The sequence below is a fragment of the Manis pentadactyla genome, chromosome X, assembly GCF_030020395.1.
Source record: "Manis pentadactyla isolate mManPen7 chromosome X, mManPen7.hap1, whole genome shotgun sequence".
Taxonomy (NCBI): Eukaryota; Metazoa; Chordata; class Mammalia; order Pholidota; family Manidae; genus Manis; species Manis pentadactyla.
In genome coordinates this window covers 16,431,915-16,455,213 of record NC_080038.1, presented here as the reverse complement: position 1 = coordinate 16,455,213, position 23,299 = coordinate 16,431,915, and the positions used below count along the sequence as shown (strand labels likewise).

General features: G+C 41.6%; 1 protein-coding gene across 3 annotated transcripts in view; it reads left to right on the top strand.

Moving 5' to 3' along the window:
* Positions 1–5,619: 5,619 nt before the first annotated feature.
* SMPX (small muscle protein X-linked) overlaps positions 5,620–23,299 on the top strand; it is a 49,538-nt gene continuing 31,858 nt past the window's right edge. The window contains exons 1-3 of one of the 3 annotated variants that reach the window (XM_036912829.2): positions 5,620–5,832; positions 9,487–9,543; positions 20,390–20,476. In XM_036912829.2, the coding sequence (XP_036768724.1) occupies positions 9,505–9,543; positions 20,390–20,476 (126 nt within the window). In that variant the 5' untranslated portion in view covers positions 5,620–5,832; positions 9,487–9,504. Of the gene's footprint in view, positions 5,833–8,996; positions 9,141–9,486; positions 9,544–20,389; positions 20,477–23,299 lie in introns of those variants that run through there. The other 2 variants (XM_036912828.2, XM_036912830.2) reach the window with 2 other exon arrangements.

Below are 23,299 nucleotides of genomic sequence, written 5' to 3'. Positions count from 1 at the left end.
TTCCTCCTCCCCCAGACCCACAGACCCTCTTACAAACTTTTCGGCACCAGCTTAGCTCCTCCATCCCCTCCTCTGGACGTTGCTCACCAACCTCCTCCTTTGTACTGTTATCATCCTCATCACCTTGGCTTCTAAACATGTTTAATTATTATTTAGATTCATATAACACACAGCTAAAAAAATTTCCCCATATTGGAAATATCCAAACCCAGCTCCTATCCTTCTCTGTTCTTAGTCGAGGCTCTAGAAGAGGCAAGTCCACTCTTCACTCATGCAGCAGCCAGCAGTGACCTGGGTTTGAACCAGCCCGTGCAGTCTATTGAAACTTTGCTGTGAGGTCAACAATGTCTTTCTAATTCTTCATGCTCCATTTTAAGAGCTTGTTATGTGCTCTATGTTGAGCCCTTCAGCTGCACGTCTCACCACTACCACCTTCATTCCTGCCCTAGGACCCCGCATTTCTTTATGTGCCATGATCCAAGACTGAGCCTTAAGAGACACCCTCCCATTCTCTTGCATCCAATCCATTAGCAAGGACACTTTAGCTTCTATTACTAAAATACATTTTGAACCTCTTTTCTTCTCTTTATCTTCACTGCTAACACTTTTATTCAGGTCACCGTCATCTGTAGCCTTTTAATCATCCTCCCTTCTTCACTGCTTGTTTTAGTACCGTCCGTTTTCTACATGGCAGAGATAGTGTGCTCAGGAAATCTCAAACCAGGCAACTCCACTGCTTAAACCTTCCCAACATTCCTACTACACTTAGAACAGAACTAGCACCTCTTGCCAAAATGGGCTACAAAGACCCTGCCAGCCTCTGCCTCTGTTTCTTGCCTCATCTCGTGCCACTCATCTCTATGTTTGGGCTAAACTGTTTTTCTGTGAGTCCTGAGAATGTACTTTACCATCTCAGTGCCTTTGCACATGCAGTTCTGTCTGCCTAAAATGTTCTTTTCTGCTCCATCAATCTCAGTTCTTGGAGAGACGCTTCTCCGGCCGCCCCTCCTGTCACTGTCCTCTTCAGTCTTTTGTGTGTTTGCTTTCATGTCATGTCACAGGATTTATAATGATCTTGTTTGTTTATTTATTTTGTCTGCTCCCTCCCAGCTGCTGTAAGCTCTGAGGGAAGGAACATAGGCTTATTTTTTCTCTCTCTGGTGATGGTGGGAAAAAACGGTGCTGCCACTTAGTAGCAGCTCAGGAAATGCAGCTTAAACATGTCCTTCTCTGTGAAGCCTTCAGCACGATGGGAGAGTTAGGGGCGCCTTTGCCTGAATTCCTATAACAGTTTGTATACAGCACATAAAGCCAATAACCATATTGTTATTTCATTGTTTGTCTCTTTTCACGAGACCATGGTGAATAGGCTTCTAGAACACAGAACTATATTTTACTCATTTTTAAAGCCTCAGCATCTAGCATAGCAATGAATGGATGTATGAATAAATGAATGGAATATTATTCTCATGGGAAAGGGTGACTTAGCTAAAAGCTAAGAGTGACTAAGAGGTGGATGCCAGCACTTTCTCTGAGGACAGAGAAGCATATACCATGTTTTTGGAGATGCAGTTCTGAATGCCCTTCTGAGGCTACCTAGCTTCTTTCTCTTTGGAAATAAAATACTTTGGGGAAAAAAAGCTATTGGGCAAAGGTGAAACCAAGGTCCCTTTTTGAAATGGGAAGTTTGGGGACAAGGAGTTGCTAAAGTCTTCTGCATAATTATTTGAGATTTTTTTTCTTGTGGGTGGAGTCATAACTGCACATTACTTCTTTTTTAAAAAGCTAGTTCTTCTCTCTGTGTATACTCAAGGAAGTAAGCTAGATTCCAAGGAAAGGCACAAACATGCCCTGCTGTATCACGATGTCAGAGCAGGGCTTAAGGAAAGAAGTGGCTGGGCCCACGAAATCACAGAAGGAAGTCATTACATAGCATGCACCCTGGGGGACAGGCCTTGTCACCCACTCTCTGGATTAAAAACAAGCATTGAGTTGTTCATAGTTATGGTGTCAGAAATTAAAATTTAACATAGAAGTAAATGTTTTGGGAAGATACAGTATTTTCGTAGGTCATAGCTAGTTTCTTCTTCATAATTCCTAGCTGATCGTTCTTCATTTGCTGATTTTTCTTCTCTCTAGCAGCCTATGCAGTTTTGGGAAGCTTACATGTTTACATATAATGGCACAAATAGTTTCTGTTCATTTAGTTAAAACTTTTCATAATAGGATCTATCTCACTCTGCCCAAACTGTAGGTAGACCTAGGGAACAGCAGAACTGAGCAAAGAGGAACCTGCAAGAAGCCTGTACTCTGGAGCACATGATCAGAGTCTCATCTGAGAGGGTATTCTGGGACGGCACCATGGTGTGGGCAGCCTGGCTCTCTCTGTTGGCTTGCATGTAGAGGAACAAGGGGAAACCCAGGGAATTCAGAGCCGGAGACCTAGATTAGGGTTTCAACTTGGACACTTCTCAGGCACGTGACTTTACCTTTTTCAGGGTGCTTTGTCATTTATAAAATGCAGATAAATAAAAACATCTGTTTCATATAGTGGTGGGGATCAAACGAGATTATGTATGTGAAAGCACATTTTCCACTGTAAAGCTCTGTTATGTATGCACGTATTTTATCTAAATAAGTGCCATTCTCTCACTTCTTCATTGCTAAGAGCATCCCGATTTCATATGGGATGTTTGATCTCAGCTGTTCATTTCTACTCCATTCATCCTTTGCCATCTATTTACTTTCTTAGCCTCCTTTTCAGTCATGATACCCAGTTCCAGCCCATGAGACGTAAGGGGAAGTCTGCTGGGTCTCCTGGGAGAGTTTCCTCCCTGAGAAGAGGACAGTCCCCTTTCCTACTATCACTGTCATTCCTTCTTGTTTGGATGCAAATGGAAGATTCTGATTCTTGGAGCTGTGGCTGCCATCTTGGGAACGTGCAGTAAGCATGAGGATGAAAAGCTGATGTGTTGACAGTGGCAGAGTAGAAGAACTGGAAATTGCCTGTTTTTTTTTTTTTAGTTCATGAAATTTCTAAAACCAATGTGGAAATACCTCCCTTCAGGTTTCTAGGTTTATGAGATGATTAAATGATTTTATTGATTGAACCACTGCTAGTCAGGTATTCCATCCCTTGCAACAAAGTACATCCTAACTGCCTAGCCAACAGCATATGTGTAGTACTTATATGGTAGTGGAGCATGTGAATATACTTCCTTGATGTCATTGTGGTGTAACAGGAGAGCAGAAAATATGAGAGTCAAAAGCTGGGGGGTAACTGGCTCTGAATTAACACTCTGAGCCTTGACTTACTAACCTATGCAGTAGTCCCCTCTTACCTGTGGGAGATACATTCCAAGACCCCCAGTGGATATCTGACACTGCAGACAGTACTGAACCCTATATATACTATGTTTTTTTTCCTATACATGCATACCTATGATAAAATTTAATTTATAAATTAGGCACAGTAAGAGATTAACAACAATAACTAATCATACAATAGAACAGTTACAATATACTATAATAAAAGTTATGTGAATGTGGTCTCTCAAAATAGCTTACTGTACTGTACTCACCCTTCGTGTGATGATGTGAAATGATAAAATGCATATGGGATGAGATGAAGTGAATGATGTAGACATTGTGATAAAGCATTAGGTTGCTATTGACCGAGTGATATGTCAGAAGGACTGTGGTTGATGTGCTTCTGGACTGAGGTTTATCACGGGTAACTGAAACTGTGGAAAATGAAACTGTGGATAAGGGAAGACTACTGTACAAGGGGAATAACAACTCTTAACCCACAGAATTGTTGGGAGGATTAAATAAAATAATACAAAAGAAAATGCTTAGCAACTCAACAAGGGCTATATAGGCATAAAGTGGTTGATATCCTTCTGTTATCTGATTGTGGTAGAGGAGAGATGAACGTATGCAGGTAGGAATGTCTTAAATGAATTTTGTTTTCACCAACAACCCTTTACCCTGCACCTCTTTGGTGATCTCCAATGAAATATTCCCAAAGGTCTCCAGCTGCCCACTCGATATCCAGTACCCTCTAGCTCCCCGTTTCCCTTACTTAAAGACTCATTGTTTCTTTTTCCTTCTCCTGTTTCCATCCTCCCAATAAAAAATGGACTCATGTTGTACCCATCCCCTTGGGCCCAATAATTGTCACTCCCCAATCTGGTTGTGTGTTTATATGTGCCCAGAGCTTTCTCTCTCATGGGCCTTAAACTGATGAAGTGATAACAGTACTAGAAATTTTCAGGGGGCTATGGCAGAAGGTCAAGGAAAAGTACTTGGCTTCTTGGTGCTTCTCAGAGACCCTGGGAGGGCTGCCCAGCTCACAACTATTCCCTTCTCTGGAAAGGACCTCATCTCATCCACAGGTGTGAACCCCAGTGGCCTCCTGTAAGCTAGGTGACCCTGCCTCTGGCTAGGAGACTTAGACAGGGGCAATCAGAACCCTAGAATTTCTAAAACTAGAGTTGGAGGGAATCAATTTGGCCTCTAGTGAGGTATGAATTCTTGGTTCTGGTTATTTCTGAGGTGCACCAGTACCCCTGACTTTCCTGCTACAATATGAAACTTTCCCAGTGAATCCCTTCATCCTGTTTGAGTTGCCTCAAATCCAGACACTGAGACAAGGGCATGGTTGCAAGTGGTCTGTTTAGGTAACCCCAGAGAACACAAATGAGGGAGTGGGGAAGTGAGGCAGGGAAAGGAGAAAGCCAATAAGGGTATATTAATTAGCAGGTCCCTGCTGTGGACACCTGGGGCTCAATTCTGCTGGGGATTTCTGGGAAACTGTACAGCACACCTAGGAATCATCCCACTGTAGAACAGGGAGGTGGGTCATTTATCACACAGCATCCTTCCCCATATTTTGAGATTTGTCCCTAGAGGTGTTTGCTCTCTGGCCCTTAAGGTCATACCTGCAGCACCCCCAGGCAACCTGACTTAGATGAAGAGAGCTCCAATGCAGAGAAGCAGAGATTCAAGCATTTAAGCTGTGAAGCTGACAGTGTACTGGGAACTGCTTACAGCTGCAGGAGAACTTAGGTGGCAGAGCAGAGAAAGCAAGGACTCTGGGCCCTGGAACCACACGAGTCTGTTGTTCTGTGACCATTTTTGACCTACAAAATGGGTAATGTTTTATGGCTCAGTGCAATATTATAATCAGCATCATTTGGTGACCATTTATTGAGTGATTAGGAAATAACTTTAATAGCTCCTAAATGCCCAAGCTAGGACTCAAACACTGTTTGCTATTAGTGGCCCCGCCAAGAAGCAGTGCCACATCGCCTCTCTCCAATTTTTATTGAACACTCCTCATCTTGTGGCCTCCAGGTAATAAAGTTAAAGATTGAAACTTTTCCTACTTCCCCAACTTCACTGTGCTTCTTCAGAATATGTGAGAAATGCAGCCAGCATCTCCTGGAAGATTAGGAGGGCACTAAGATTCCGTAGCCACCTTTCGGCTGACATTTGAGCCCTGCTTTCAGCACGGTCAAGCCTTTCAGAGGCAGCTAGCGTATGGCTTATATCAAACTCTATATTTAGGAAGAACAACTGTGAGGTATGACAGGAATTCTCTTTAACACTTAGACTTAAACCCAATTCCCCTCCAGCCCTGAGCCAGGAGCAGCTCTCAGTATTGGTGAGGCACAGAGCACTTGAGCTATTTCAGCTACACGCAAAGCATCGGAATTGAGATCGCAGCTCAGAGGACACCGGGCATCCCTTCCACCTTCTGAGGAGCCTGTGTTCTTGCACCTACCTGCCTGGGACTTTCCTTAAGCAGTAAACAAATCCACAAAGCAGGTAAGCAGGAGGACCCAGCTCCGGCAACCAGGCTAGCTGAAGGAAACTGCCTTGACAGCTAACTTGAAGTGACTACTTAGAGCTTTGTAGGCTTGTATCCAGTGCATGCATCTTCCTTGTAAATTCACTGTTTTTTGGTGGTGGTGCTGTTTCTGTTTTATAAATTGTGGGGGCGAGGTTGAAAGAATATTGAACTAAAAGTAGTTTTCGTTGATAGTGACATTAAGAAAATTTCCATGGTTTAGATAATGATCACTGTAACTCTGAACATTGTCACTTTGATTCTTATGGCCAGGGGTATAGTCTGTCAGCTGCAGACTGATTCAGGCTGTGAGCCCAGATGTACTCAGGACAATTTAGGGCAGAGAAAAGCTATGATGCTAGCTCTTTGGTTTATCTAGATGCAAACTGTTGCTAGAGTTGTTACACAGTACAAGTTTAAGATGCTTTTCTCCTCTCCCCAAGCACCAGGCTTGGCCTCAGTGATAAAGTTCTACTAATGTATAGATTGATGAACATTCCAGAACAATCTTTTTGAAAGCCCCACTTTGGGCACGGTGTTCCCCATACCCAGCAGGGTGGAGGGCAGCTCTCCTGTTTCTCTCCATGTGGGCACCAGGCTCTGATACATGGCAGTGCTGAGTGCCTCTTCCCTCCCAGCCCATCTCAGGCAGAGTGAAGGAGTTAGTTCAGACAGCTGAACATCTTTCTACACCCTTCTCAGGAATTATTTTTAGCTGCAGGAAAGAAGATAATTCCCTTTGAGATTGAGCTTTAGCCATTTAATTGACCTTTAAAAAGAAGAAGCAAAGCCCACTCTCTCCAAATATTGATTTATTTTCCTCTGAATCCCTTCTTATTAGTGTTATTAATGTCGACAAATTTTTAGTAAGTGAGCCATATTTAGAAGTCAGATATTAGGTGCTGCCCAATCAGAAACCCAGCAGAGGCATATTGTACATGACTCAGCATACAGACCCATTAAAGTTCCCTACTGACTTGCAGAACTGCCAGGAAAAAGTAACTGTGTTAAGCTGGCAAGCATTTCCACTATAGTATATGCTTTGTAAACGTCAGTAGATGACCTGTTAAGCTTTCCATGTGTCCAAAATTTAGCCAGACCCACACCCAGTGATAGAGTGTTAAAGAGTTCCTCTTTGCATAAAAAGCTGTGGTCCCACTGTGAGTGGACTGGGCATCTAAAGCACAGCTTTCTCTTTTGTCCTGGGACTAGGCATGCAGATAAAGAAGAAGGGTGCATTCTACACTCCCACATCCCAAACGGAGGGGAATGAGGGGCCAAGGAAATAGCCAGGGAACACTGTCTATTTTTATTCATCAGTGTGCTTTGCCCTGATTTCTCTGTGAATAATGAGGACAGCAGGAAGGGCTGCAAAACTGATTTACACAAATGTTATTTAGCCTGTTTGTAGGGAATGAGAGCTGGGGTCTGACCGACTTTCCAGAGATGTCTCTATCACAGATTGACATATATGTTAAGAAGGAATTCCTATGCAAACGAGATTATGCCAAAGCTACAACAGGAGACACGGCCCAAGGTATAGCCATCCGTTAGGCTCAGAGGTCACAGAAAAACAAGGCAGTCCAGTTGTTCGGTGAAGAAACAAAATCAGCCTAATTAAAAAAAATCAACACATCATCATAACACAATCATTCATTGCCTGATTTTTTTTTCACATTTCTGCCTACTACTGAAATAACGTAATTTTCCCATGTTTCCCATCTTTCAAATTGATGTACAGCACTTTTAAAAAGTTCCCAAGTGGTATTAGTTATACTTTAGTTGTATATGCACAGAGAATACTATATTCTGAGATATTTGAAGTCCTGTGAGAATTATTGCTTGCATGACTACTAATAGCTTTTAAGGAAAGGAAACATTAAAAATTAAACTACCAAACTTTTCCTTTTGCCTTTGGCCTGTGTGGCCTAGATCCAAAAATTAAAAATCCTTATTGACTCTTTGACACTGCAGGAAAGGACAGAAGCCTATTTGAAACATATCATAGAGCAAAATGCAATCTTGATTATTCAATTTTTTGTTGCTTTAAAATCTTTTAACCATATTGAAAATAATTCTGCCTGGATCCTTATGCATGCAGGCTATGTCTATGTATTATAGAGGCTATACCAGAAAGTTATATATATCAAAACATGCAGATGAAACTTAAAAAAAATCCCACTGTTTTCATTTTGTGACTCAAAAGCCTATATATTTGGATATACTAATTATAGAGATTTAAAAAAATTATTTAGTTGTTTACTTCATATAATAGAGCTTAAGACTTGGACGATCTCAAAAAAAAATGTAAGGTTTTCACAGAGCTGTGAGATCTTTTATCTCTGTAAGTGGTGAGGGGCATCTCCACACCAATTCTTACTCTGTACTTCGAGCTGTAGATCAGTGGAGGACTATCAAGTCACTAGCTATGGGCAGTGACAGCAAAGCAATGAACATTTGCATCATACTTTATAGTTCAGAAGGCATTTTCAGGAGCATTATGTCATTTTGATTCTTACCACAACCTGTGAATCAGGTAAAATTTAAGGAAGAGGAAGTGGGCCTAGAAATGTTGAGTGACATGGTCCAGCTCACACAGGGCTTGTGGCCAATGCCAGCACTGCTGTCAGTGCTCATTTACAAACAGGGTGGCACATACATTGACACCAATCAGGGGGGAAACTCAGTCAACCCATTTTATTGTTTGTGCTTGAAAAGCAGCACATTTTTAATTCACTGAGTTTCTAACTTTTTCTATTGGTCCTGTGGACACAACAGAGCAAGCTATGACAGCCCTATGTACAGGGTAACAGGCCACAGCCAGGCTATTCCTGGCCCCCCTGGCCTCAGTAAACCTCAGGCACTAGTCCCCATGCTCTAAGTCAGGTCTCATGAGCTGAAAGGAAGCAAAAGTCCTTTGGGAACGAAGCACTGCTGCATCTTCTCCATCTGACCTGGTCACGTAAGTCCTATTTGCCTTCTGAAACTGTTTCCTTAAAAGAAAAGGAGCCAGATGAGGCTTGCCGGCTGCCTGTATTTACAGAGCCTGGGTTCTGGACACCCAGAGCAGGGAGTTGCCGCCCCGTGTTCTCACAGCGTCACGCAGGTCACCGGGCGGAACAGACGCGTGCACAGCGAGCAGAGCGCATCTTGGTGCAGCCCATTTCTCTCTGGGTGTTCAGAGGAGAGGAGCTGCTCCCAGGGGACTGACACGCAGCGCTGGCAACAACTAACTCAGATCAGAAGTTCAGTTTCAAGCGGAGAGCTTCTGAGGCCCCAAACAAAGGTGTTTTATTCCCACAACTCTTTGCTTTGCTGTTCTTGGCAGGCGGCAGGAGGGCAGGGAAGGAGGTGATAGCGCCTTTCAAGTTTGTGGTCGCCTATCTTTAGCATCAGCGGCGAGGCATCTCAGCATTTCTCCTCCTGAATGATTTATCCGGGCGCTCTAGTGTTCCCTCTCCCTGCGGCATTAGGAAGGAGAGTCTCTGAGTAACTTGGGAAACTGAGACGGAAAGAATATATGGCCAGTGAGTGGGTGACTGCCCAGCTGAATCATGAGTTAAGTTCTAATTTATCAAGACCGAGAATCTGAATGCCGCCACCTCTTAACAGTTTTTTACTTGTTTTTTTAGGGATAAGACGTGGTGAATATGTCGAAACAGCCAGTTTCCAATGTCAGAGCCATCCAGGTAAGTAGGCATATTTGTGTTTTAACCTTAGCTCTGTGACTTATAGCCTGTTTGCTTAATAAATCAGACTTTTTGTGACTGTTCACCCCTAACTGATGATTAACTTGAAGATGAAAAGAAAGACTCATCAGGTACAAATGAGAAACGATATAAGGCTGGGAAAGTAGAGCTGAGAAGGGAGAAGCTATTTGTGTTCAATTGCACTCAATTGTGAGACAATCAGTTTATGAATGAGAATTAAATGATCTACAAAAATGTAGTGTGTATGTTTTTTTATGCGTATGCTTTTTTATAAGCTCATCGATAGGAATTTAAAAAATTGATTTTCAATTTTTATATGCAATTGAGGTTGTTGACCCATCTGTTTATAAAAGAACATTGTTCTTTAAACAATATCCTTTTCTTATCAAGTGTTCTTCTCAGGCTTGTGTATTTATCTTTTTGTTATCATGTTTCTTCAGGCCCTCGCAGCAAACAAATTCTTTGGTTGTTTCAATTGATTTAAGTATCACCCACAAGAAAGGGGAGGGGTAAGCAGGCATTTTGGAACACAAATACAGCTACGAAGATAACTTTCAATGTTTGTTCTTACTCAGAATGATTTGTTATTTCTCTCTTAAAGGTTTCATGTTTAACTCTCAAATGGCTCCCACACTGGGATGCTAGGCATAAAGCTTTATTATAAAATTCCATCCTTCCTTTCCATCAACAGGGAGTTATTCCATCTAAAGGAAGTTTTAAACTTGTTTTCCCCTTGGCCTTTTCTGATACTGCAGAGCATGTAGCAGTTCCTGAATGTTTTGGGTCTGATGCACCATCACAGCATAAACATATTCATAGGTGATTGACCATATTTTGGAGGGGTGTGCATGTGACCAGGTTGTGGGGTTAGACATCCTAGTCCACATTGGTTGGGGAGGTGGGTGAAGGGACAGGTCTTTACCTTCATGACTAATGCACAGCCTTAAATTGGATGGGGTACTGAAGTGGCAAGATGCGTAACAACCCCTGGAAACCTGGCATCGGACAAACCACCGAAGAAGGGCCTACTGGCAAGGGTTTGCCATGGATTTGGCAACTCCAAATTGCCACGTTTGGGACTCTGGTGTCCACCTAGTGAGTCTCTGACATACCCCGACCTTGGTAGTGAGATTTATTTTGCTTCCCAGAACTGTGCACATCTTTGAGCCTTTGAGTCTTCTCTTTTACCCAGTGTGCCTAGATGGGTGGCATGGGCTCTGAAGGCCCGAGTCCTGGAGTCTGAATCCTTGATCCGTTTTGTACTGGTATGGAATCATGGGAAAGCTATACACCTACTTTATCTCTCTCCTTCTGTTTCCACATTTGTAAAATGGGGATAATAGTATTCACCTCCTAGGGCTACATGTATAAAATGCTTGAAAAGCATAGTAAGCTCTCATTAAGCATCAACTGTTATTATAATAATTATCTTTCAGGAATGCTCTATGTTAAAGTGATGAGAAATAATACCATCTAATCACTGCATTTGAAGCCCCTAAAGTGCTAAACATAGTATTTCCTTTTTATTTTTCAGGACACAAAAGCAGTCTTCTCTGAGGCTGCCTTTGCTTCTCTTCCCTTTAAAACTAAAAGTGTGTTGTGGTTTTTTCCTTTGTGCTTCCTGGCCTCCCTCAGATCTGCACTGAAAATTATCTACACTGATAAAATAGTAGTATTTTATCTACTAATTTTGACCTTGATATATTTTTAGGTCTGTAATATTTTAAAAGCTGCTATTGACTATTCTCAGTAGCTGTTATTTTACTGCATTTAAATAATTCTATCTAACCTACCAGCAAAGGCAATGCAGTTGTTCCTTATGGATGTGGTTTTGCCTCTTTCAATCTTTTTCATGCCACACAAAAAGCCTAATTTACTGCACCTACAAATGAAATATTATTTCTTGTGTCTAAAGAGGATCTGCACCATCTGATATTTTCCTATCATCTCTGTGCTAACCTAGAGTAAGGTCCATTAAATATAAAAATGGTTACACTATACAAAATGGTTTATACTAGGAATATTACCTAGGGTACAGTCTTGTCTGGAACAAATGGAAACCCCAAGTGATGAGGGAGTGTCCTCATTATGTAAATATCACTCAAAGATCTTAAATGTTCTATTCAACATATTCTAGTTGCTTCTCCTTGCTATTAGGATCGTCTCCCATTCACTTCAGCTGTCATTTTCTGAGTCCATACTTTGTGCCAGGCACCGTGCTAAGTGTTGGCTTTGCAATGATGAATTGATATCGGATTCCTGTGTTTGAGGAGCTCATAGTCTCCAGGATTTACTAGCTGTATGACTTTAGGCAAGTTGCTTAGCCTCTTTGTGCCTCAGTTTCCTCATCTGTCAAGTGGGGAATTAATACTAGTATTGATCTCATAGGGTTGCTGTGAGGATTCAATGAATTAATATGTATAAATGCTTAGGTCAGTGCCTGGCTCATTGTAATTGCTTAATAAGTATTAGCTGTTATCATCAATCATCATCATCTAGTTCAACAGTTTCCAAAGTGTCTCTCTTGGAATATTAGTTTTATGGGATGTTGTTCATTAAAGTGTTCACAATAAAGTGTTTGGGAAAAAATACTATGTTGAGCAAAGTTGAATAGGATCTTTACTGCAGGATTTCTTGAGTCCATAACTTGCCATTAGCTTTGTATATTTCCAAGAAGGCAGTGATGTATGCAATGTTTTCTAAACATATCAGACCTTTCTTTAATGAATATCTTTCAAAATGGTGTTTTGCAGTGCAAACTTCTAGGCATAATGGCTTAGATCTCTATTTTGTCTGGATTGGGTGAATTTGAGCCATGGTCAACCATACTTGTAACAGTCAGGCATTTAGGTAAATTACTGCACCGTGTGCATCAGACAGCATGGAGCCAGGTGGTTACAAATCTCTGCCTGGCCACTCACTCTGTGACCTTAGTTCACCCTTAGTTTATCTTTCTGTAAATTGGGGATAATCATACTACTTGATAGGATTGTTATAATGAATAAAAAGATAATGTATAGCAAGTGCCTGGTTTATAGCACACACATTCCTTAAGAGATGGCTCGTTTAACTATCCAGGTAATTTGTGGAATGGTCTTGCTCTCTCTTCAATTGGTTCCATCTCCTCCATGTCCCAGAAGAAGAGGGAGGCCAGAACTAGACCCACCCTTAGAGGAGATGGACAGTTGCCTTTCACATACACACTGAAGAAGAGATGGCCACTGAATTGTAAGGGGATTCTAAGTTTACATGTCTTTTCAGTTATATTAATGAAATCTCATTTATGCCAGGGGCATAAAAATATCCTGAAGGAATCAGTTGATCCTTCCATAGCCTGGAGAGGGCCTCTGTCTCTTAAGCAGCTGATAAGGCTCTATACTAGATGTGGGCAAACCTTGTCTGTAAAGGACCAGATAGTAAATAGTTTTGTATTTGCCAATCACTGGGTCTCTGTTGCACCTACTCAACTCTGCCTTATAGCCCAAAAGCAGCTGTAGGCAATACATAAATGAATGAATGTGGCTGTGCACCAATGAAACTTTATTTACAAAAACAGGTGGCAGGTTGGATGTGGCCCATGGGCTGTAGTTTGCTGACCCTGGTTCTGTATTCTCTGGGCTGCTTGTTAAATAAACCCCACTGTTGATAGCAATGGAGTTGCAACCAAGGAAACATCACAGTAGGCATAGTGGGTCTGATCCCTTCAGTTGAAAGAATTTGACATGACAGGTGGTGGGGAGCTAGAGCTGCAGGGAAATCTAATCCCACTGGCAATCTGCTCTGCACATCTCTCTAATGAGACCAAGTGACACTGGCCCCTGGCATCACCTTCCTGTCCTTCCCCTTCCTCCTGAACATACTCCCTTTGGAAACCACCAGAGGCCTTCCCAGGGCCTTAGCCCACAAAGAGCCAGTGTTTTTTTGGGTCATCACTGGTCTTTTCTCTCCACCGTTGATCAAAGTAAGCTGAGTTATTTGTCCTCTCCCATGAGACCTGAGATCCTCATGGTTGAACAGAAAAGAGACCTGTACCCTAGTCTTAGCTCTGCTCTGTGACTTCATCCCCTGGTTCTCACCTTCTGCAAAGGGAGGGTATTGCATTAAATGACCTCGAAGCCTCTGTTCAGCTTCTAATAATCTGTGAACTTCTTAAGAATAATTTCTTGTACTTGGCACAGTGCAATGGGATTTCCTGGATTATAATGAAAGTTTCAGAGAAGTGAAAGAATTCACCCAGGATCATACAGCTTGTAAGAAGGAGAGTCAGGACTGAACTCAAGTTGTCTGATCCCAAAGTCCATGTTTGGAACCACTCTGCAACACTGTCTAGTCTCATTCTTTACCATCCCCACCCTGGCACAGAGGGTGAGGATGGAGGAGTGGGTGTGGATGCTCTAAAGGGCGATCGTAAGTACCAAGGCTACTTGAGGGACAATTGCCATTTTATGGGCACCGGGTCCTCCCTTTTAAAGAGCTCAACCAACATTCATAAAGAGTGTCAGCATTTTAGCACAGAAACTAATAGCATACACTGAGTAAAGTCATCTTAAACATAAGTTGGCTGGGAAATACAAAGTGACTCGGTGACAAACATGGTCTTGAGATACAAACAGCCACGGCCACTAAATGATCACCTCTCTACTTAATCGACTTAATCATGCTGCTAGTGAACTAACCCTAACTCCTTTGTCATACATTTGAAAGGAATGTTATATGAGCCTTGTATCTTAGTGACTGTGTGGCTTCTTACCCTGTAAAGTTTTCCGTTGCTACCAGTCCGTGTGTAGAACAGAATACCTCCATGCCCCAAGTTTTAATACTTCTTTCCCTTCCCCACCGTTATCATTGCTCTTCCACTCACCATTGCCCAGGGCACAAAGGCTCCAAGGAAGAAAACAGCCTGACAAAAATATTTACAGACAGGTGTTAGGGACTCTATTTCCTGACCAGGATTTCCAGTTTGAAAAGGACTCCAGATATATGACAATCCTTGGCACAAAGGGATAGATTATCACCACCCATGGTCGGCCAGTTAATCAAATACATTGGTTAAAACTAAACAAAAATTAATTATGCATACATTTCTTTAGTATTTTATTCAAATTTAAAGTACAAAAAATGAACTTTCATTTGCTACTTGTTTTAACATAGTAGTAATAGCCTTTTCTTTGACCATGGATCTACTGTTTCTTTCTTATGTAAACCATTGTTTATGATTTCCAATACTGATTTCTTAAAGTGTAGCCAGAACTTGAATACAGCAGACTGACTCTAGAGTGGGTGTACCTCCAGCTGATGATCTCTGATGCCCTGACCAGGGCTGCACAGTGGTGACATGAGGCAAGTAGTCATATTTCGGCTAAAAGATGCCATTTTTTTGAGGCTGACCTTCACAAGTACTTCAAGTACTTGGGGACAAGTAATCTGTCCCCAACCGACTGTACACATTATCTTAATAGTTGTACAGTACATTCTTGAAGTCTGCTTCTTTCTGGATGATTAGACTACAGTTGAGTCATTCAGAAAATTATTGAAGAAAACAGAAAGTGTTGAGGACAGGAAAAAAAAGAAACAAAGAAAGGAAACCTTTCAGTATGAAACATCATGGCTGAAGAACAGTGGCTGAGTGGGAGTTTCTCAAAATTGTGTTGAGTGGGTAAGTTTTGTGTGTTCTGACTCGATTCCACATTTCCAAAGTCCCTAGAGACAAACAAGTTATACATCCCAGTGACAGAGAATTTTATCTTAAAATACATTGGACTTTATTTTAGTGGCTACGTGTGTGTCTGTTTGTCTCTCTTAATTTAGGTTAATGTATGGAATAAGAATCTCATTTTCTAATCAGCTACTGAGAAAATGCACCTCTTTGGGAAAGTCTTCTGTGAAGATGCTAGAAATTTCGGAGTGCCATATCCTGTTTCATTCAGAGAAAGGCTAGGACTGTAAGACTAGGAAGACCCAGAAAAAAACACTGCAAAATGTAACTTTATAGGGTTTCCTCCACCTGTGGCCTGGAAGAATGGCATGGGGTAGGCTATAGATTCTGTCAGGATCTGCTGGGGACCTTTGAAAACTAAAGAGAGAATCAGTGGAGGCTCATCTGAAACAACTATGCAATGGAAGGAAACTCCAAAAGCCTCCGTGCTGAAAGGAGACAGAGTGGGGACCACCAGGAAGGTGGAGATAAGAGAACAATGGCTATGGGAGCAAGTGGGTGGCGACTGTCAGTACCCTGTGGCTGGCAGCTCTCAGAAGCCAGCCCGCTGGGGAAAGAAGATGTTACTCCATTGTAAATCACACAGGTGTGTCTGTGGAGGGAATACTGTTTCCAGAATCTTCTGGCTCAAAGCCTGGAGCTGAGCAGGAGAACAATACAAATAATGAAGGGAGTAGTGGAATTAACTTACAGGGAATTCTTTCTACTTTTCTTCACCTGGTGAGATCAAGTGTAGTATTCATTTCACATCAGATAGGGCTATTATCAGGGAACCATATCCTGTTCTGGCAAAAGATGATCTGGTAGATTTTTTCCACTCCCAGCTTTGAGAACATAACAAATTATGTATAGCTTGGGAAAGTGATGCACCAGGTCTGCAACATCAGGGACATATTTAAAAATATCTATATATTTATACAGACTCTATCTAGGAAAGAAGTCCAACCTTATATTAACTCCAGGTTGTTGATGTTAGACTTTCTGTGTTTGTCTTATTTTGTAAAAATGCAGCTTATATTCCAAACCCATTTTGAGTAGCAAATACCATACCCAAATTGCAAATGGAAAAACTGAGTCATTGAGAAGGTATTTTATTTCCATTCAAACAGAGCAAGTCAGTGAAAGAGACAAGAATATGACACGATTCTCTGGCCAATGGAATAAAAATAGAGCTGGAGGTCTACATATTCCTATCAAATTCAAGTTATAAGGAATTTTTCTTATGGCTATAATTTAGTCTATAATTTGTCAGTCAAATATCACCACCTTACAACTATATTAGTGAAACATCTCTAATCGTTTACAAAGCACTCCTCTGACACTCTCTTAAGGTGTGCATTAATGATTCGACACTTGAAATGTTCTTAGGCTGCTTTGGATCCTGTCAATATTTGCTGTCAAGAAACCCATTTAGGTTCCTGGTTTCTTGACTGATGCCTTAAAGATGAAAAAGCGTCAAATGAGTGAGTTAATGGCTCATTTTTCAATGTGTCTTTTCTTTGACACCTATTCTGGAATTATTCATTCTGTGTGCCCCTTTTGCAAAGCCATTCTCAAAGTGTAAATCTGCAATTGTAATGCTAGTTTAGAGAATTTTAGAGTGGTTCTAGCTAACTGTGACCAAGTGAAAAGAACTCTTTGGGAAGGGGTTTGATAGAGTGAAAAAGTTTGTCCCTAAGGTCAGGCAGCTTTGATTTGGGATCCTGGCTTTTTGTGGAACTGTTTGTGTGACCTGGAGCAAATCAAGGTTTTAGGCTCAGTTTCTTCATCAGTGACATGAAGATGATATTCTGTATCTTGGAATGGAAGTCTGTTGTGAGGATGTAGGTGTTGTGACGACTTAGGCTGAATCTTGGGATTTGGTTTTGGTAAGGTGGGTGGATGGGGTAGGGGTGGAAGTCACTGTCCAACAGCCTCACCACCAGATTAAGATGAAAGCTAGTCTCAAAACCCAACTCTGCCACACATACACACATTTGTTAAACACATATTCAGTAGTAAGCAAGTGTAAAACCAGTCATTCGGTCTGTCTGTGAGCTCAATGAAGCTTCAGTTCTTGTCCCTTTAAGTGCTCCAGGTGACTGCCACCTCACATGAAAGGTTCACGTGAGGCAGGTAGGGATTCTGTTGCCCCTTATTGGCAGCAGCCAGTTGGAAATCCTTGTTATCAATGGCTGGAGACGGACCCATTTAGGGATCACAGAAGCTCTGTCTCTGAAGGCATCAGATTCTTACACTCTGTTCAGCAGGATGGGGATTGTCCCTAAAATATTTTAGCCATTCTACATATCTTAACCTCCTCTAATTTCATCAATAAAATCCATTTCTAATGCTCATGCCATTATCTCACCTATTTTTGACATTTCTTCAAACACCAAAGGTTCAGATGTTAGTGGAGATATGGCCAACAGAAGCACTTGGAGTAGCAATTTTGGGAATGTGGTCTTGCTGATAGTTTACCCCCTAACCACCACAGGGGGATGAATTCCCACTTGGAGCAAGAGCGTTCCCTGGAGTTGCAGTTTAAACCAACGTGCACATATAAAGTTTACATGTCTTTACTAAAGTAGTTTTAAGTAAATTACAAACATCCTAACAATTGGTAGAACAAATATTTTGAGCACATGTCTATCAATACTCATCCATTTAGAGACGATCCCTTTCAATGGCTGTCAGATTGGGCCCACACTTTGCAAGGAACTGTTGATGACCTTGGACTTGGGGGAAACAGAATGGTTCTAGGCTCCCAGTCACCTTAGCCAGAGCAACTCCACCTCCACCTACTTTACATTTTAGATCTTCTCACTTGTAAAGTAAGGGTTCCATGGCTAAGAGGTTTGAAAAGCATTGATGAAGCCTTAACAATCATATTACAAACAGGGAAGATGAGACCCAGAGTGGCTGTCACTTTCTCAAGCACAGAGAATCTGTAGCCAACTCCCAGCATTGGGCTCTTTCCACTACTATGAGCCACCATGTGCCATGGAGAGGCTACATGCTTTGCTAAAATTAAACTGTGATCAAGAAAAGGCGGCATTTCCAGAGCATGTTCTTTACTGAATACATTATCCTGGATGACCTTGACATGTTTCTTTACTGAAAATACAACCTATGATAAAGCATATACAGTTGATTAAATGGTTAGGTTAGCAATCTAAGTCTTTCTGAAACAACACGATAACTTGAACTCACCATTAGGAGGATGCCCACAGATGCTTAATAAATGGGTCAGAGTAGTGGTGATCTCACTAAACTTTTTACTGGTTAATCTTCTCCCAAATTGTCCTTGTATCAACTTTCCCCCTCTTTCATCTAAACTGTAGTAATGGAAATAGTTATTGGTTCAATATAGATCATCTTGTGTGGTTTTACATTTTTTTATCTTATTTTTCATTGTTTTGATCTTATTTTAGGACCCTAATGATATCTCATCCAATCGAAGCCACTGTCAATCATAAAATACCATTATTTTACATCCTGCTAAAAAATAAAACAAACTTGCCAATTAAAATTTTTAAAAAACCATTGGTTATAAGACACATTCTGATTTCAGAGACGTTTAAGGGAGGTGCAACTTGGAACTCAAGAAGTATGCTACCATATTTGCCACCATATAAGACATATTTCCTCCTTTGTATTATGTCCCCTCCTCCTCCCACTCCAAGCCACCTGGTATTTCCATTAAGCAGATGATTAGTAGTAAAAGCCTCAGCCTTAGGTTTTCCAAAATGATTCCCATTACAATTGTGCTGCACTTATATTTGAGCATGTCTGGTACATATTGATCAAAAACAATACTTGGGGTTTTGGCCCTGGGAATGATGATGTACCTCTCTTGATACCTGCTACAAACACTTTCGATCTGTTTCCTTTCTGTGGGATCATAATTATTTTAGTAGGGAGAGAGTTTTAAAGTCCCTAAGTAGAAAAAGTCACTTCCTGCTCTCTAGGGCAGAACATATACCCGCCATGTTGCCTGAACATGGACTCTGGATACTTCCTGTGTCTTGAGTTAAATATCCTCCTGGCAACAGAACTCTCATCAGGCAGTTCCATGTGGACCTTTCCACACCTTACCTTCATAATAATTTTGTTGGATGTGGTACCCAAATTGCCCAAATGGTGTCAAAAGGTAATGTAGTATTTTGCTCCCTTTGTTCAGGCATCATTTTCATGCATAACATCAAAATGCAACGTCAATTTCTCAAGCCCACATATCTGATTACTCATAAGGCAATGCTTTATCTTAAGTGAAAAAAAGTTACGTTCTGCCATTAGAAAAAAGTTTTAATGCTTGTTTTATGTGGTTGAAGATGTTTTGGGTCTGCATCATTTTTGCCTCTTGATATCAGATGAATATGGATAAAATTCAAATATACATGTTATCTTCCCCAGCTCAAATCACTGTGTCAGTATATTCACTACATAATTTAACATTTAGTGTCTTTCATGTTTACCAGAAGGTGTTTTATGTTTATAAAGATGAATGTGTTAATCTTTAAATAAAGGACACAAACCTAGGAACTGTGATACCAGTGAACTTGACTTCCCAGCACTCTCCTTATGCTGCGACCCACACAGTGGTGGGCTGGGGAGAAGGTGGAAGAGTGGGGACTACAGGGCCCTCCGAAGTGCTGGAACAGCGGGAGGGCGTTGCGGAGAGGAGAGGGAGGTTTGGGAGGTGTGACTGCCCCCTGCCATGGTGAATCCGCAGGAACCTGAAGAAGGGCTAAGGTGTGGGATGGCTTCTGTGGATGCTGTTCCTTCCTTCTCTACCATTATGTGTTCCTTCCTCATCCAGAGAGAGGAAAATATTAAGCACCACAGGAGGGTAACAGCCAGAACAAATTGTCTTTAAATTCTTCCATTCAAAAGGGAATTATAAAATTACTGTACAGACTTAAGGATGAGTACCAGAAATCTGTAATAAATGGAAGTCAAATTTTCCTTTGCATATTTTTGTACTGTCATTACAGCAATTTTCTTGAGGTAAAAAGCTTTAAAGATGTACTTTTCGGATGTGTTTTTCCTCATAGCGATTACTGTCTCAGCGTGTCATCGTAATTTCTTACTTTCCTTGAGCTAAATCTTCCCTGTTTTCTCTTTTAGGCAAATATCAATATCCCAATGGGAGCCTTCCGGCCAGGAGCTGGGCAACCCCCCAGAAGAAAAGAGTGCACTCCGGAAACGGAGGAGGTGAGAAAAACTTAGCTGGCAGAGCTCAGCACTGCCGTTCTCTTCCAAAATCCTGACCAGAGGGGAGCAGAGGCGAGGCGAGGGCCGGCTCTCAGGACAAGGCAGCGCGAATGCATGTGTGTGGGTCAAGGAGTCACCTCACGGGAGATACAGCCCTTTGGTCCTCTTTTTCCATCAGCCAGGAAACACCCTGCCCCTCGCTTCCCTTCGGCACCTGAAGTGCCTGGCACAGTTACTTGAAAATGCTGAGTTTAACATCTAGTGTGTTGACTGTGTGTGTGTGTGTGTGTGTGTGTGTGTGTGTGTGTGTGTGTGTGTGTGTGTGTGTGTGTGTCTGTTAATGGGTGTGCGTGGGGGGAGCAGAGCTTCTCAGATGCTCTTGGTGTGGCAACAGCCACTAGCTTGGTAACTGTTCACTCCAGAGCTTTTATTGAACCAAGCAGGATGTATTTAGTGTAGCTTCTGAAGAATGATGAACTGCAGTGGGAATGCAGATAATAAGCAGGCTAAATTACTTGTGGATTCAAACAAAAAGCCTCAGTCTCTGGGTATTGCCTTTGTAAAGAGGACCTTGCAAGGTAGGCTATCAATTTCCGTATACTTTCCTCCCTCTAATTCTTTACCTTTCCTCCAAATTCAAATACCTGGTCTGCTAAAATGGAGGCTAAAATTAATAATGCATGCCATAAATAGGTAAGAGTTCCCTTCCCAAATGTTTATATTTCTTCCCCAATGGTTACTTTTTTGATGCAACCTGGAAGGTCTTATTCTGAAGAAAAAAAAAAGGTTTTGGAACATGTCATTAGCACAAGACAAAGAAAATGGAATTAAAACCACAGGGCATAGCAAAACTGAAGGAACAAAACAGCATCAGACTCACAGACACTCAGAAGGGACTAGTGGTTTCCAAAGGGGAGGGGTTGGGGAGGATGGATGGGGAGGGAGGGAGAGGGGTATTAAGGGTCACATAATTCCCAATCACAATATAGGTAGGTCATAGGAAGGCAGTACAGTAGGAAGAGAAGACAAGTAATGACTCTATAGCATCTTACTACGCTGATAGACAGTGACTGCAATAGAAGGGGTGAGGACTTGATAACATGGATGAATGCTGAAACCACAGTGTTGTTTATCTGAAACCATCATAAGATTGTATATCAGTGATGCTTTAATAAAAAAGAAACACAGGGCATAGCAAACTATATTTTATCTTTTCAAAAAGGTGAAAAGGCTTTTTCACTTTTGCAGGTGATCATTTTTGTATTTTCCCCCAAACACCACCTATTACCATTTCAAAGTTTCCTAACAAATTTTGGTTGTCCCTCATTTAAACTTTTTTTCCTGTAAATAATTCCTGATATATTCCTAAATTAGTGGTTCTAACCCCTTATCAAAGCAAAGATAATCTCAGAAAGGAGGAGATGGTAATTGAGTGACATCACTAAGTTCTGAAATTTCAGCCATTAAGTTGCCTTTCATGAATAAAAATTTTGAACATACAAGTTAAAAAGACCCCGCCCTACACTGCTTTCATGACACATAATCTCAAGTTCTGAGGCTGCTAACTTGGCTATCTAGTTAACTAATGATCATGAGCTCTCCTTCTGGCACTTACGTCAACTATTTCTGAGTCTATGTCTGCCAAACATGACCCACTTCATTCCTCAGAGGGTCACTGTGAGGAAAGAGTCAGTTCTGTAACAGACATGGCCCAGCCACCTCTGTCACAGACAGTGGCTCCCCCATCTCAAACCTGACACTGTCTCAGATGTGAAGAAGAGGATGTACTGCAGTAGGAAGACAGGATAGGCTGTTAGCCGTCTGACAAGGCCTGTGAGCACTGACTGGGTCTCCATCCCACCTATGTTCCCTGTGAGCCCTTTGCTCTGCTCAGAGCTGGAGTGCTCCCTCCATCTGATGGGCCCAGCCAGAGCTTGCCTATGCCAGACCCAGAAGGCTTCCTTCCAGCCAAATCCTAATAAGTAGCGCTAGTCTTTTGCATAAGACAAGGCAGCTGCTTGCTTGAAGTGATGTGAAGGGTATTGACAAGCCCCCACTCTGCCTCCCAAATCTTTCTTTTGACTGTAATTCCATCATTATTAAGCCACAAAATAGCACATTGGGATTTTCTGTTAATTGTTTCCCTCTCCACCTGTTCCTTACAAGGTGCAAACACACTATTTAACACTGACCCCACTACTTCCTAGCTGTGAGGCCATGGTCGAGTTTCTTACCCCACCCCGCTGCCTTGGACTTCAGTCTCCTCAACTGTAAAATAGGGATAGTAACAGTCCCAGATATGCAGGGCTGTTGTGAGGATTAAATGAGCTAGTACATGTAACTTAGAACACTAGTGGTGTGTTTGCTGTTACTATTAAGTCTTCAGTGTTTGCACATGAGTGAGCACGTTGGACTGTATTACCCCACATAAGAGAGTCTAGGGGAAAACTCAATAGGGCATCTGGTAGTAAAGAGGGAGACGAAGGTGAGATAGCTGGAAAATGGTTTGCCATTTTGCCAAATTTTACAAATACTCCATCACCCCCAATGGGGACATTTCCCTTGACAATAGCCATTCCTGAAATTGGGAATGGTGCTGGGCTGATTAGCCTTCTCTCAAGCTCTCTTTATCTAAATCAGTGAATGTCTTGAATGCCCTTTCTCCAATAAAATATCCACATACAAAAGGAAAAAAACATACAGCCAAATGGGGTCATCTGGAACCCTGTTGTTCATGCCTTAATTTATTATTAATTCTTATAAATTATATAAAATAATAATTTATACATTATATATAATATTATAATTCTTATAACAAATTCA